Here is a 16,295-nt window from a genome sequence, read left to right on the forward strand (position 1 = left end):
TGCATCTTATTGCAAACATTTAGCACCACAGCAATCTACAGCACTGAAGGTAGGAGGCTGGTGATACCCGGCTTCAAGTACCTGTTCACTTACAAGGCTTAATGAAGTTAACTTTATTTGCCTGTATACTTTTCTGTATACACTCAAAGCAGTTTACAGCAAACAAAATGACAAACTGGGCAACCAGGGACTAGTCACTCTGACTCAGAGCCCAATTCTGGGCTCGGTGCGCCGGCCCACTGCTGGCGCACATGATCACAAACGTGCCACAGGGCACGATTGCAGGCCCTACTGCTGAGCGAGCGCCAGTGGTAGCACGGCACCAGGCTACCACTGGGTGGGCACCCAACCTCCGCTGCTCGCATGAACTGTTGAGCAGCCAAGAGGTAAGTGGGAGCGTGAGGGGAGGCGGGGAGGAGGCGTTCTAGGGAGGGGGAGGAAGGGAGAGGGCAGGAAGGGAGGTGTGCTGGGGAGGGAGTGGGCATGGAGAGGGCTCCACCGGATCCAGAGCCTCCATGTTGGGCTCGCCACCTTACATGGAGGCTCTTGATTAACTGCTGACCTTTGGGTTAGTGGTGAATCAAGTAGGCCGATTGCGGGGCTATTCTCTTTACCCAGGGGAAGGGGATGAGAGTCCCTTTCTCCCAAGGAGCCGGCAGCAGCTGCCCAAAGTGTACAGGGTGCGGCGGCAGCCATTTTCAGTGCTATCGCAGCCACGAACCCCAGGCAGCTCAGGAATGGGCTGTTAACCAACACTATTTCACAGGGTTGCTGTGAGTAGGGCTAGGATTTCAGTTTGGATGCTTTATCTTTGCCTGAAGCTCAGTTTGTCCTGAATGGAACTGCTTCTCTTTTTTCCCCTAGCCATTCTCTCCTTGCATGTTTTCCTCATCCACTGATGATGCCACCATCTACCTTCTCAACAGTCACAAAATCTTAGCTTAGTTTTTGACTCCTTTCTCTCCTTTTCTCCTTTTCAGTCTGTTACAAAATCATGCCATTTCTCCTTTTACAACATTGCACAAATACAACCTATATATTCTTCCCTTCCAGCAAATACTCTAGGTAAGATCTTGGTCATCTCTCACCTTGACTGTGCAACTTTCTTATCATGCATGGTCTCACCTTATTCCCCTCACCTCCATTCAGCACTCTTTCTGCCAGAGTTATCCACCTCCCTTGTTCACATCATGCCCCTCCTCAAAAACCCTCACTGGCATCTTGCCCATTCTCAGATTCAGCACAAGCTTCCTTCAAAGCCTCTAAAATCTCCCCCGCATCTCACTACACCAGTGGTATTCAAACTGGGGCATCGTGATGCCCCAGCCCGAGGGCTCTAGCCTCTGCCTCCTTAAGGAGTGGGGGCAGGGGGAAGGCAGTGACACAATCCTCAAGATCGCATCGCTAACAGGCCTGCAGAGACTGGGATGTACTCACCAGTCCCTGCAGCAGCCTTCCCGGGATGTGGGGAGCCCTGCACGAGCATCTGCAGGGCTCCCCAGCATGCAGAAAGTGAAAGTGGAGTGACCGTGCTCCACTTCTTGTTTTGCTGAATTGGAGCGCAATTGCTCCACTTTTACTTTCTGCATGCTGGTGAAGGCTGCTGCAGGGACTGGTGAGTACATCCCAGTCCCTGCTGCCTCCCCCCTGCCCCTGCTGCCTTCCTCCCCTCCCCTGCAAGCATTTACTACGGCTTTCAAACTCCCAGAGAGTTTGAAAACCACAGCACTACACTAGTAATCTGAGAGCTAGGATGGTGTAATGGTCCTGGTGTTGGACAGACCTGGAAAATCCAGGTTCAATCCCCCGCTGAGCCATGGAGCTTCCTGAGCGACCTTGCATCAGTCATTATCTCTTAGCCTAACCTACCTCACAGGATTGTTGTGAGGACAAAAGGAAGGAAGGAACCGTGTGCATTGCCCTGAGCTCCCTGGAGGAAGAGTGGTATAAAAATGTGAAAAATAAATATTCCATTACACTTGTGCTCATAAGTTCCACTCCATTAGTTTGAGATGGAGAATATAAGAGAATATCAAGAGATATTCAAGCAGAGGCTCGATAAGCACCTGTTGGAGATGCTCTAAGAGGATTTCCTGCCTAAGGCAGGAGGTTGGACTAGATGACCTATTAGACCCCTTCCAACTCTATGATTGACCACACTCAGCCACCCAAGTTTCCTCTATCACTTTCCTCTTACACATGGAACTCTCTCTCCAGAACACCTGTGGGATACTTCCTCTCTTAATCCCAATACCCTACCTAGTGGAAGTATGCCTGAGAACACATAACTGAGAAAACAATCCCATATTCTTTCCCTGTTTAACCCACCTTAATTTCTTTCCCCGTTGTCTCCCTTTGTGCTGATAACTAGACTGGCAGCCCTTTGGGGCAGGGATCTGTCCTCTCATTCTTTATAGTGTGCCATGTACCACCACTATCACATACACCGCTCTGAAGTCCTTGGAGGAAGGGCAATATTAAAAAACCAACAAACAGAAATAAGTTGTATGTGGTACCAACAATGGTTGAAAGTTTGAAAATTGCTGCTTTAGGAGATTGGAGAAAAGAAACTATTTTTCATTTGCTCCACAAGGACCACAGTATTTTTTTTCTACAATAGCCACATTTCAAGGAACGTACTTCAACAGATCTCTCTGATATCATCATCAAAATTGTTTGGTTTGATTTAAGCCACCTGTTGGGCTAAGATGAATTACTTGGTAATCATAATGTTCCTTTTTATTAACTTCCACCCTTGGACAGGACAGCTGCGACTAAAAGTGTTCTGCTTTGACAATTACAAATGTGACATTCTTCTTGTTTATCACCTACCCATTTATCCAGCAACAGGATTTAATATTGCATAACGTTATTGCCTAACCTCTGATATCTTGGTTAAAGTAAGACATGTTCTGACTTTGAAGAATAAAAATTACGCCAGCAGGAAAAGTCCATCAAGAGAGGTTTGTAAGAAGGTATTTTCAAACCCCATTAGTTCTGGCAAAGTGAAGAGCACTGTATTCAGTACACTACCTTCACAGCAACATATGTAGCACTGGAAGGGATTGACCAGCCCCGTATCATTTCAAAAGCTTTTACAAATTGCAGTAAAGAGGGACAGTACATCAGAGGGAGTCTGGAGTGGTTTAATAAAAAGTTTAGAGTAGTGGTTCCCAAACTGCACTGCGGTGCCCCGGGACAACATGGCAAACTCACAGGGGCGCAAAAGGATGTTCCCGGTGGCTTCTACTTCCCTGATCTCCCCGGCACCACCAACATGGTGAGGCCAAGACAGCACACAATCTAGGGGGAGTGTTTGCAGCCATCTTATCCTTATATGGTGCACCGCCACCACAATATGGTGCCGAGAAAGATAGATGCTGTGAGCAGGGTAAGTCTGAGAACATGGAAGGGAGCAAAGGGTCAGCTGAGACTTTTCTCGAAAACATCAATGCTTTGGGCTAAGATTATAAAAAAGAGATAAAACTTACACCAGTTCTGAAAACTGCAATAGCTTAAGTAGAGAGAGTTTGGTAGAGAGAGTTTGGTCACAAAAGTAGAGAGAGTAGAGAGTTTGGTTACAAAATACTTCTTATTTTGTGATCATACACAGGCTGCTATTAGTTGGCATCCTTCAGTCTCGGAAGACTATGGTATCGCGCTCTGAATAGTGGTTCTGGAACAGTGTCATCTCCAGTGCGCGAAGCCTGGATAAGGTAGATATGGATTGTTACCCATGCAGCAAATCCCCCTTCTCCACATCGCTGAAATGGTCCAAGGCAGAAGGCAGTAAGGTTGGTTCTAGCGGCGTCGCAGGAGTTGCCAGGAGGTGACTGTATTCAGCCATGAACTGCTTTAGGGGCTCTGGATTTTGCCTCGAGGTTGGCTCCTGAGGCCTTTTCCATAACTGGATGTAACCACAAGGCAGTGGAGGTTTGGGATCAGAGTTTTCCTTCTCTCAAATGAGCTGCCTTCCCAGGCTGACGAGTCCCATCTACTCAGTGGCTGTTTAGTTGCCTCTTAGGACAAGTACAGCCAAACTGAGGGCATATTCTTATCCCCAGCCCCCAGGGGATAACAGGCTGCTATTATATCCACACTTACCTAGGAGTAAGTCCCATTGACTAGAATAGGACTTACATCTGAATAGGAGACAGAACTTGCACTATTAACCTGCTATGGGAATCCCCTGCTTTTCAGACATTTTTCAACACTTTTCCACAATCTGCTCTTTTGACCTTTTCCCTCAGTGCAGAAAGCATGGATGCATATGTGTGGATGCAGAAAGGAAAGCTATTGGGTCCTTTTGAGCAGTAGTCTCTCTCAAGCAATCTGAGTTTGTAAGCTAAGAGACTGTCAAGTAGTTTGCCTCTTTCAGGTGAGAGCATTTCAATTAGCATTTGAACTGGCAATTAGCATTTGTAAGCTCAAACAAAAAAAGTCTCCTGCTTCTTGATGATTTCAGGTTTTTGTCAGTGCTCTGTTCCTAGGCTGTGGAATATGCAGGGGATGCCTGTACTTATTTTAAATCACAATTTCATTCTTAAAATCTCAGTGCTTTATGGGGCAATCCTATGCATGTCTACTCAGAAGTTATAGGACTGCAGCCTGAGAGTGGGATGGGGAAAAGAAGTTTTTCTTCTGTTCTATTACCAAAAAATGCTTCACATGACAGATTGCGAGCTGTGAGCTGTGAAGAGAATGGAGATGTGTGTTCCAGATGACTGCATTAAAATGCCACTATGTGTACAACTGCTACCAGATGTTTTACCTCAAAAGTCATGCTTCTTTTGTGAGGATATTGCATCTCGCAACCACTGCAGACCTACATTTTGTATCTTATATTCTTTGTGCAGAAATTGTGCCAATTTCCAACTGAGGAGTGGCACCTGTTGCCTGAGTATCAGTGGATACTCTTTCAGACTGAGCACTCCCTTGTTTTACCATTCTAGCAAGGAGGTAGTCATCTGGTCTTAGGGCACTCCTTTTGACTATGTGAGCGCTCTGCCCCTACAACCATACTTTAGGGTGGAAGCCCCTCCAATCCCTACTGCAATGCTTTTCATGCGCCAAATCCAGGAAATGAATTGCTGCAGATCTTTGTCTCCTGGTCTGTCTCCCCCATTTGAAACTATTTGTTCCACACAACATGAGAACATGATGTACTTGACAGATTCTAAAAGCTGCACCTATTTGGGCTATCAAGTGCTGGCTGCAATTATCATGCAATTAACTTGATGTATGAGCTCTGCTTGAATTACATGAAATGACCTGATTTTCTGATGAGAGTTAGAAGTGGATGACAACAGGGGCAAACAAGGTATAGCCAGTAGGGCAAACAGGGTACAGCCAGCTACCTCCTAGGATGTGAAGGAACACAAAAAATTAAGAGCTTATTCTAGATCCACTACCTTACCCACAGTACTACAGATACTGTATATTTCAAGGTTGGCAGAAAAGGGCAGTGCCAAAAGCATATCTGAACTCAGCTGCAGTACTGTTATGGTTTTCTAAAATGATACAGATCAATGGTGAGCAATATTACCTCTGCACCCGGTACACTCGAGTCCATGGGGGCACCAGAGCTAGAATTCTTGCTACCAAATCCACTAGGGTGCTTGGAGGGTAGCTCTTGTACCTCCCAGACTTCCAGAGCTCATACAAGCCAGTGCCTCGGATCACGAGAGTTGGGTAGAGCTTCATGCCATCTGGGCGAAAGGCAGGATTCTCAAAAAATTCCTGTGGAACCAAAAATATAGAACAATTCAGGTAACTGGAATGAAAAGTTCCAGCCCACTATGGCTTTATTGTTCAACAGGACATCTCACTGGTCTAACAGTACTAACTGAGGCTGAAAGTAACCACCAGAAGCTGGAGAGACATGGAATTGTCCATGGAAGTGATGGTGGGGGAGGGGAGGAGATGATGACAGATCAGGAAGCTGAGAAACCTAGACTATTTGGTGAGCAATTAAGATATCTAGATGTTTAATTCATATGGCTACAGAACGTATCTAATGAATAGCCTTCAGTAAACTGGTTCTTGCTTCTGAGGTCCACTTTTTCTTTGTTCCCAGATGTCCAGGACGTATCTGCATTAATTAAGAAAAAAAAATACTTTTCACACTACAGTTAACATTCTTTCCTTCCATTTGGACAACTTCCATACCTACAGAAGCTATACACAAAGCAGACAGCAAGAACACACTGAACCTGCCCTATTCACTGGGTGTGTCTGTACCAAAATGAAATCCATGCATGGAGGTACTTGCCTGCATAAAGCATCTTATGTTCAGTGTACATAATTGGACACCTAGTGAAAATCTGAGAAACAACCAGATATTTTGATTGCACACTATCCTAGAGGCATTTGCCCAATGCAAATGTTATACCGCTGTATAGATGGTGTAGCAGGGCACACCGGGAATGCAGGAAAGGCACAATTCCACTCCCACAGTATAAGCTGTTTCTACCCATACAGAAGCTCACCTCCATTGGGGCTGACGGAGGGAGCCATGAGGGAGGGGCATGGATCACTCTTCTTCAACTGTTTTTTTTCTTGAAAACACTGCCAGAGTAGAACTGTTACCACATCTTCCAATCATGGAACAAATATTTCCTCTCACAGGAACACGCAGGAAACACCAGAAGTGAAGAACAGATTCCTCCTCTACACAACAGGCTGAAAACAGTGCTCTGCTAGGTACTCCTGCTCTCCAGCAGCCCTCAGAGAAGCACGTAATAGCACCTGCCCTTGTTCGTGGAGATCTCAACCCTCGAATATCAGTGCCTGACATTTCACTGCAAACAGAAGCGAGCCATCAGGCAGCCTGCTGTTTGAAACACCGCAGGTTCATCAGAGTCGCAAGGGTCTGGCTTTATCTGAATGGGCAACGGCTGCTCTACGTATGGCAAAGCAATAAAATCCTCAGCAGCAGCAGCACATTTTCAGCATACAAATCAGACAAGTCACAACACATATTTTACTGGGGCAATAATTGATTTCGCTAGCAGAAGTCTTTTAAAAAAACACCCACAAAAGACCAAGTTCCCCCACTGTTTATACTGCTAATGGCACTGACTGTTTCCATTCATTCACGCCCTTGTAAACCTGCTGCTAGCATAAATAATCAGGATGCAACTGGCACAAATTAGTCATTTCAGTGCCAGGAAACTGTTGGTTTTCCATCAACGTGGAGGGGACAGCTACTCAACTGTGCAACAGCAGCCCTTCTTGCAGTTCCAATCAGTCGCCTTACGAACAGGTGATTATCTTGCCTTAGCAGGACAAATTCCCCCTGAATTGGCTACCTCTATCAACATCCAGCTTAAGATGTTACAGAAAGAAGAAGAACTAAGCTAAGCCAAATGAAGAAAAATAGAGAGCTAAACAAACAAAACCCCCCACAAAAATTCCCTCAGAAAATCCTGAGAAAAGGGACAGATGTAAGAAGAGTAGCATGGTTAGCCTTTGCAGCTAGAAGGACAGATTCTCGCAGCACCTTAAGGACTAAAAGCACCTTCAGGACAATGAATCTGCCCCCACATCTGCTGCCAGTCTAGTTGGCGAACAGAGGACTAGGAGGACTGTCACAGATGCCTCAAGAGATCAAGTGGCTCACAAAGGTCCCAGATTAGGCAATGCCTCTTTATTGCAGTCCTTCTCTCTCACACACACACTTACACACACACACCCTTCCTCAGGTTGCAACTGCTATGCCACAAGCAGCCAACATATGGGGGCTGAAGTTTGACTCCCACGGAGACGGTGTCTGAATAGTGCCTTAGCAAACACATATGAGGGTCAAAGGGGAGGTAAAATCTATTACAAGAAAAGGGTCTGAACCAAGAAATGGATAGAGAAGTGGCTAGGGGTGAGAACATACACAATGTCAAACACTAGAGGCCAGAAGACTCTGCAAATTAGTAGAGGGGTGCTTCTCTGGGCTGGCTCTTTATCAGCAGGGGCTCCCAACCTCATCAGCAGCTCCCTCCACCTCCTTTTTTTATGAGAAGAGCCTGGAACCAAGGCTGTATCACCTACTGCTGAGAGCCAAGAGCCCTCTCTGTTCCAATACACTGATGATATTGTCCCTTTACATGGATTCCAACTCTAAGCTGTTCTGAGATCCACTGACTAAAAATATGGTATAAATAAAATAGGCAGATGAAAGGGCAGGCAAAGAGCTAGAGAAGTCACAGTCAAACTAGAGGGCAGAGATGTATGGAACAAGTCACACAAACAAGACCCAGAGTCTGGCTGTAGCCCATGTGGAAAACCAAGGTCTGATCTAGATGTAAACACAGGCAAGCCAGGTTAGGAGGAATCAATTGACTGGTGAGCACAAGTGTATGTGCCTGTGTGCACACTGGGATGACCTTATTTCTCCTTTTCCTGATTCTTTTATGATTTGCTGCTCTATGCTCTTTTTACCTGATTACTTTTTATCTGACTACTGTTTTTATGAGATGTGTTATATGCTTTCATCTGTTTTTTAAATTACGTTTTTAATCTGTTTTAACCTGTTGTAAGCTGCCTTGAGTCCCTTCGGGGAGAAAGGCGGGGTAAAAATAAAATTATGATGATGATGATGATGATGATGATGATTATTATTATTATTATGATTATTGAGCACAAGTGTATGTGCCTGTGTGCACACTGAGATGACCTTATTTCTCCTTTTCCTTTCTCCACTCTGCAGCTTCAAATTGCTGACCACAGGGAGCAACAAACTGCTAGTTCAAAAGACTCCTATTCCTAGTCCTGACTGACCCTGACAAAGTTCAAGAGTGGTGAATTGAGCTACAATGAAGGATAAACCAAGTTAAGGCAAGAATTAAATACAGTACTTTAATAAGAAAACATTCTAGATGTTTTTTTCTGACCCTGCTCTTACTATACTGATGCAAAACATACATTTGAACATGGAATTTGAAAAAGAAAATGCAGTAATGGAATTTGGTATCATTTCTAAAGGTTTGAATTCACAACTGAACCTATTACATGCCAATTCCATTTGGTAGGGCTCTTTTCAACACTGCAAAAATCACAATGGGGTGCAGATTTTTTTGTACTTATCAGTATGGAATCTGGCTAGCAAAGAATTCCAATGTGGTGGTTTTACAGGTTACACACAACAGGAAGAAGATTAATTTTCTTGCCTAATCCAGGAGGCTCAGTGCACCAATGATTTCAAACTCTACTGAAACAGCCTTCCTTATCTACTCCTGCATTCCTGGCAGGAATAATGAACATCAGTGCCTAAGAACAACACTTCAAAGCCACAACTGCTTTTGCTGATTGTCTTCAAATCCACAGGGCATAACAAAGTCCCTTGCAGTTTATACACAACCAATATTCTGTCACCCTCCCATGAGAGTTTTAGTATTCAGACTATTCAGACCTGCTGGAGATTAGGATCCCCCCCTCCCCAAGTACTATGGTCTCCCAATCTAAACAGTTACAGAGCAGCTCATTCTCCTTTTCACTGATTAAGACTGTGATGTAAAACAACCTGAAGATTAGTGTAAAAAATCTCTCACAAAATGGGAAGGTAATCTGTAAAAGAAAGCTGCAATAGTCTTCTCAAGGATTACATACAACACAGAATACCTTGATAACATGATTTCAAGTTTCACGTACAAAAGAATACATTTCACTCATCTCTTCCAAGGAAGGAATATGAAGTTTGTCTAGATGCAAACACCACACAATTAACAGGTGAGTTGTACCAGCACAATGATGCCAAAACTGAAAAAAGGGGGCATACAGAAAATGTAACCATTGGCTTCAAACTTTTCCTCCTATACATACACACACGCTTCTGGTCTGTTTCTGAGCATAGGTTGAAGCACTACTAGCATTATAACTTTTAAAGCTCTGCATGGTTTTGGTACCTGGTTAACCCAAATCTTAGCTTCCTCCACATGAGCCTCTCTCTCATCTGAGGCTCTGCTCAGGGTGTCTCAGAGATTAGGCAGGGGTTAAGTGGTGTTACTGGGTGTGCTTTGCAGACACATGTTAAACATGCACACACAGGAGAAATCTACTTTGTGAATTAGGATGCTGTGCAGTAGCCAGTGGCACACAGATCAAGGGGTTTGGAGGGGAAGGAGGAAAGAGGCAAGGTGAAGGTGCTAGAAACAAATGTACATTGTGAAGATAGTTTCATTAGCCATTCACGTTCCCACTGTTCACACTAAAGAGAACTAATTCCATCTTTAAAATGGAATTGAGTTTTAGTGGCGTCTCCCTTAAAGTGGAAGTAGGAGTGAACTCTGACCTTCTTGAGGGTTCATTATTAATAAATTCCCGTCCCTTGGTAACACTAAGGTTACAGTGTTTAGAGTTTTTTTTAGATGGGGAAAAAAGGGTGATTAAGGTAGGACATGTTTGAGGCATACATTTTTGCATGGTGTGGAGAGAAAAGCTTGTCTTTCTCTCTTACTATATTAGAACCAGGCCCAGTCATCCAAGGAAACGGAATGATGGGAGATTTAGGTGGGACAATCTTGAAACAGTGATCGCAAAGCAAATTCTGTTTGCAGGAGATGCATTGCAATCGCTCTGTTTCGAGATTCCAAGCCTCGAGGAGTCCTGTGGAGAGCTGTGCTGAGTTCCCTGTACCACCTTCCAGCAGCCTCCAGCAGGAAGTGATCCCCAGGATCGCATCCCTACCGGGGGGGGGGGGTGTGCTTTCACTTACTTGGACTCAATTCCAAGTAACTGAAAGTACCCCCCCCTTAGGGATGCAATCCTGGGGATCACTTCCCTACCCTTGCTCCTCCCCCACAAAGACTTACCGAGGGAGTAAAGCTCCCTCCAAGTTTGAGAACCACTGGTCTAGAAAACCACCTTAAAAAAGGTGATTGAACAAATTCATGGAGGAAGGATCTATCAGTGGTTACTAGTCATGATGGCTGTGCACTACCTCTAGTTTCAGTGGAATATGCAATTACCAGTTGCAGGAGACAATGGTGGGAGAGAATTATGCATTTCTCTCTGTTTGAGAACTTCCTAGAGGCAGCTGGTGGGCCACTGTAGGCCACAGAATTCTGGACTAGATGGGCCTTTGGCTATGTGCACTTCTGTTGGGGGAAGACACAAATAAATTAACACAGGTTATTTTTCTACTGTAGCTATTTAAGATGCTTGAAATGTCAGATGTTACAGCAACAAACAATCCACGGGTGGTTGGGAGGGAAGGACTACAAAGGTTTACCACTCAGCCCTCTAAATTGCCCTGTGCACTATTAATTAATGGGTCCCGTTAGGGAGAAGGGCGGGATAAAAATAAAGTTTTATTATTATTATTATTATCCATTATTCATAGATTGCCCTTGTGAAAAAAATTTTTTGGTACTTATGAGTTGCAAGGAGAAGAAAAATGACGAGTGCTCAGGTCAGGGCCAATGGTTACAAAGATTCTTTGGAAGAAGTGGCATAACAGCATACATAGGTACATGGAAGCATGAGTGCATGTTCACACACAGACACAGTGTAATGTCACTGTTGGTATGGGTCAGAAATTATATAGCACTAAAGGAACAATTGGTAAAAATGTGTTTTAAAAGCATTTTAAAATGTTTTTAATCTCAAAAACATTTGGGAGATTGGGAATGATAAATCCCTGAATTATAATATTCTCTTAGTTTGGAAAGGAGCGTCCAAAGCTACAGCCACGTCTATGTACACATCCACTGTGATCCACACACCCAGTGTAAGCATATCCAAAACAAAACATGAGCACCAAGATCTAGGAAAACAGATTCTAAAAATATTAGCGGTTCGTTGCCAAAATGTTTATTTGTCAAATGAAGGAAAAAACCTCCCAGCCATAAATCTTCTGTAGTTCATCTGAGTAATTTCTTTGCCGTTTAAGCTATTACTTCAGGCATTTAGGAGTTTGGAATAAAGCTCTGGAAAGCATTACTGAAGACAGGATAATCAAGCACCTTCTGCCTTATCTTTGTTAGCGTTCCTGTGGGAAAGGCAGGGGGAGCTTTTTGAATGGAAACACTCCTGCCAGGAATGGCAGGCTTTCAAGCAACAGGACCAGTTTTGAAGCTTTTCAAGAGAAACCAATCCTGGAAAAAGCAGTGAACATGCAGGCTTCCATCCTCCCTTTTGATTCAGACCCAGTCTGCATCCGTACCACCACTTCTACGTGGAGGTGTCTTTCAAGATGAATTGGCTTCTCTGTCTTCATAATGGCCATAAAATCACCAACTGCCCTGTGAAGAGGAGATGGGATCACCAGCAAGGCAGAGAGTTTGCACTGCCACCTACTGCTACTGGTGATTGCCCTTCTCTCAGGGGCACATTTTAAAAATTAATTAAATACAAAAACACACATTATGCAGTGTGAGATGGTAGAATTCTGGACTGTTCCAATTGCAGATGGGGTGTGTGTCATGGTTCTGAAAGCTCATAATGTATAACACACCAGCGAGATGCCCATGCTAAAGTTTCTTCTTTGATGTGCTTGTTTATTACAATGTAGGGGAGTTTAGTCCTGCCTAGGGACACATGCTAAAATATGAGCCCATACTTGGCAGTCTAAAGTGCAACAGTTTATTATTCCATTTCAGCTGACCACTTCCGCCTGATGTGTAGACTGGGTGTTCAGTATAACCCTAATTCTAACCCTCTCCTCCGTAAAGTCAAAGCTATGGTTTTCCTAGTAGTAATGTATGGCTGTGAGAGCTGGACCATAAGGAGGGCTGAGTGCAGAAGAATTGATGCTTTCAAGTTATGGTGTTGGAGAGGACTTTTGAGAGTCTCCTGGACTGCAAGGAGATCACATCAGTTAATCCTACAAGAAATCAACCCTGATTATTCATTGGAAGGACAGATACCGAAGCTGAAGTTTAAACACTTTGGTCATCTCTTGAGAAGGGAGTACTCTTTAGAAAAAACCCTGATGCTAGGAAAAACTGAAGGCAAAAGGAGAAGGGGACAGCAGAGGATGAGATAGTTAGATAGTATCACAGAGACAATGAACATGAATTTGGACAAACTCTAGAAGTTAGTGGTAAACAGGGAGGCCTGGCATTCTGGGGTCCATGGGGTCACAAAGAGTCGGATATGACTTAATGACTGAACAATAACAACAAATTCTGTTTCCAGAGACCCACAGTACAAGGACCTGTAATCTATGAACTGGCTGATTATTTTAAAGCTGCAGGGACCACTCAGGTACATCCTGCCCCTTCATTTGATACATTACATTGCTCTCCTCAGCCAAATACAATCACTTAATTCCCCCAAGCTTGCCAGTGGCAAGCACCAGGTGCTTCCAAATTAGAGTAAATGAGTTGAATTCACCACACTCACACTCCTCACAGTTCATGGACTTGTCTTTAATGTGGGGATGCAGTCAAAAAATGGCAGCCCCTTGCTGAGCTCTCTCTGTCCCCTCCCCGGGTGTAAGATTAAAGCACATTTACCAACCTTGCTACATACCCATGTCACAACTTTCTTCTTCCACATAGTTCAGTCACTCAGCTGAGCTCTTAAATCAATGTGCCATGGCACATTGGTGTGCCATGAACGATCTGCAGGTGTGCTGAAAGAGTTTGGGGTAGGGTTATTTATTAGCAGGGCCATTAGGGGATAAGAACATAAGAAGAGCCCTGCTGGATCAGGCCAAAGGCCCATCTGGTCCAGCTTTCTGTATCTCACAGTGGCCGACCAAATGCCCCAGGGAGCACACAAGACAACAGACACAATCTGCGTCCCGATGCCCTCCCCTGCATCTGGCAATCAGAGGCAGCCTGCCTCTAAAACCAAGAGCTTGCACATACAGTGGTGCCTCGCAAGACGAAATTAATTTGTTCCACAAGTCGTTTCGTATTGCGAAAATTTCGTCTTGCGAAGCACGGTTTCCCATAGGAATGCATTGAAATTTAATTAATGCGTTCCTATGGGCAAAAAAAGTCAGAACAAAGTCAAATTTGGTTTACAAAGTGTTTATTAAGTGCTCTTTAAAGGCATACATACCGTACAGAGGATTTCAAAAATTGCAAGCACAAAACTTCAACTTTTTAATTTTAAAAATTCGTCTTACGAAGCACGGCATAGAAAAATTCGTCTTTCGAGTCACCAGAAAAAATCGCAAAAACGCTTTCATCTTGCGAATTTTTCGGTGTGCAAGGCATTCGTCTTGCGAGGCACCACTGTACCTGCTATGACTTGTAACCCGTAATGAAATTTTCCTCCAGAAATTTTTCCAATCCCCTCTAAAAGGCATGCAGGCAAGATGCCATCACTACTTCCTGTGGCAATTAGTTCCACAAACTAATTACATGCTGGGTAAAGAAATATTTTCTTCTGTCTGTCCTAACTCTTCCAACACTCAACTTTCGTGGATGTCCCCTGGTTCTGGTGTTATGTGAGAGGGAAAAGAGTGTCTCTCTATCTACTTTGTCCATCTCCTGCATGATTTTGTATCCAGCAGTATGCTGTGCCTTGTCAACTGTCAAAAACTGGTGGTGTGCCTTGACAATTCTAGCACTTTGTCAATGTGCCATGAGATGCAAATGGTTGAAAACTGCTCTTAAATAAAGATAATCTCCGTCAGAGGCCCTTTTTTAGGTACTCCTATCTTCAAAGTCAGACAAGAGGCTACAGGAAAAAGGGTTTTTTTCTGTGTCAATGACTCTTCCCAGTAATCTTTGCCTGACACCAACCTGGCTTACTTTAGGCTCCACATGAAGTCCATCTTGCACTCTCAAGCTCTTCAATGGTACGCAAGGTATTTGATTGGCCTTTGTCTGCTACTTTGAGTGCTTTTTCAAAGGTTTACCTACTGGGATTATTATATTGGAAGCTGCTCTGAGGCTATTTCTAAGGCAAAAGGCAGGGTAGAAATTTTATGAAGAAGACATACATGCCACAAATTGGCAGGGATGGAGAAATATGGATCCGTGCGCCTAAACTTTACAGGGAAATGGGGAAGAACTCAACACAAACATGCTATTATTGATGGGTGCCACATAATGATGGTGTTAAATTTGTTGTTGCAAACAAAAAGAAGGATTGTAAAGCACATTTGTGCACTAACAATGGAGAAGAACTGCTAAGCAGCAGCAATCCCTAATACATGTTGTCTTTGCAGAACTTTAGGCAATTCATGTCGACAGGACAAAGCCAGAGAAATAAAGTGTTCCCCCCCCCCACCTCCCAGCACCTCAGATCCAGCAGGGGAGTTTATAAAACGATCAGATTAATAGCTGACATAAATCAAGCGCTCAGTAGGATTAATGAGGTTTTTAACAGAGGGAGCACCTCAAGACTGCATTAGGCAATAAAAAGCACACTTGTGTATTGTCACTGCACAAAGAAAAATGAGGCAACCTGGGGGGTAAATAGGAAGGGAGGGGAGGAACTCAATCACACATGCAGGAGAACAGAATTCAGACAGATGCTAAAAATGGGAAAAGAGGCACTTGGGATTTCCCCTTTCTACAGATTTTGGGGTTTTCAAGTTGAAACCATCATTTGGATTATGGTCATTTGTGATGCAACACACTCACTGTTTTACACATTAGGCAGCAAAAGAGCCAGAAACAACCTCTGCTCTTGGGCGAGCATAGTTTCTGTGTGACACAGTTGTTTTCAAACACAACATGAGGTGTTCATTTACACACACACACATACACACAATCTTGGGCACCTATTAAAAACTGAACAAATAAACTTGAACTATGCCAAGCTTGCAAAGTGATTGTGAAACTGTTCATTACTTTCACTTAATTATTTATTTAAACAATTTATATCCCAACTTTCTGGAGTTCAATGCAGCTAACAAATTTGTAGTCGATAAAACAAAAATCATCATAAACAATAAGTAATCAGTAAAATTCCAAAGCACCAGCACATATCCCAAAAATCATCGTGGTAGCATAGAGCAATATGTAAATGAGCAATATAAACTACTAAAAGCAAGCCTCCAAAATATGGTAGCCAAAGCAGCACTAAAACGTTAAAAATCATAATGCAAGAATAAACAACTCATCCCACCCATCCTAAAATGCTAGCCAAAATAAAAATGTCTTCAGCCCCCACCAGAATACCCGTAATGAGAGGGCTGTTCTTAAGCCATAAGAGAGAGAGAGTTCCGTAGCTGCGGTGCTACCACAGAGGTAGCCTACGTCTCATTGCACTCAAACTTCTACTAATGGTGGCATCTGAAGTAGGGCCTCTGCAGATGACCTTAAGGCAGGGGTTCTCAAACTTCCCGGGGGTAAATCTCCTGAGGTACGTTTGTGCAGGGGCAGGGAAAAAGGCAGTGG

General features: G+C 43.8%; 1 protein-coding gene across 1 annotated transcript in view; it reads right to left on the bottom strand.

Moving 5' to 3' along the window:
- ELP3 (elongator acetyltransferase complex subunit 3) overlaps positions 1–16,295 on the bottom strand; it is a 76,154-nt gene that overhangs the window by 22,929 nt on the left and 36,930 nt on the right. Inside the window, exon 10 of the mRNA XM_066611978.1 lies at positions 5,546–5,739. Within this exon, the coding sequence (XP_066468075.1) occupies positions 5,546–5,739 (194 nt within the window). The remainder of the gene's footprint in view (positions 1–5,545; positions 5,740–16,295) is intronic.

The sequence above is a fragment of the Tiliqua scincoides genome, chromosome 1 (genome assembly GCF_035046505.1).
Source record: "Tiliqua scincoides isolate rTilSci1 chromosome 1, rTilSci1.hap2, whole genome shotgun sequence".
NCBI classification, from domain to species: Eukaryota; Metazoa; Chordata; class Lepidosauria; order Squamata; family Scincidae; genus Tiliqua; species Tiliqua scincoides.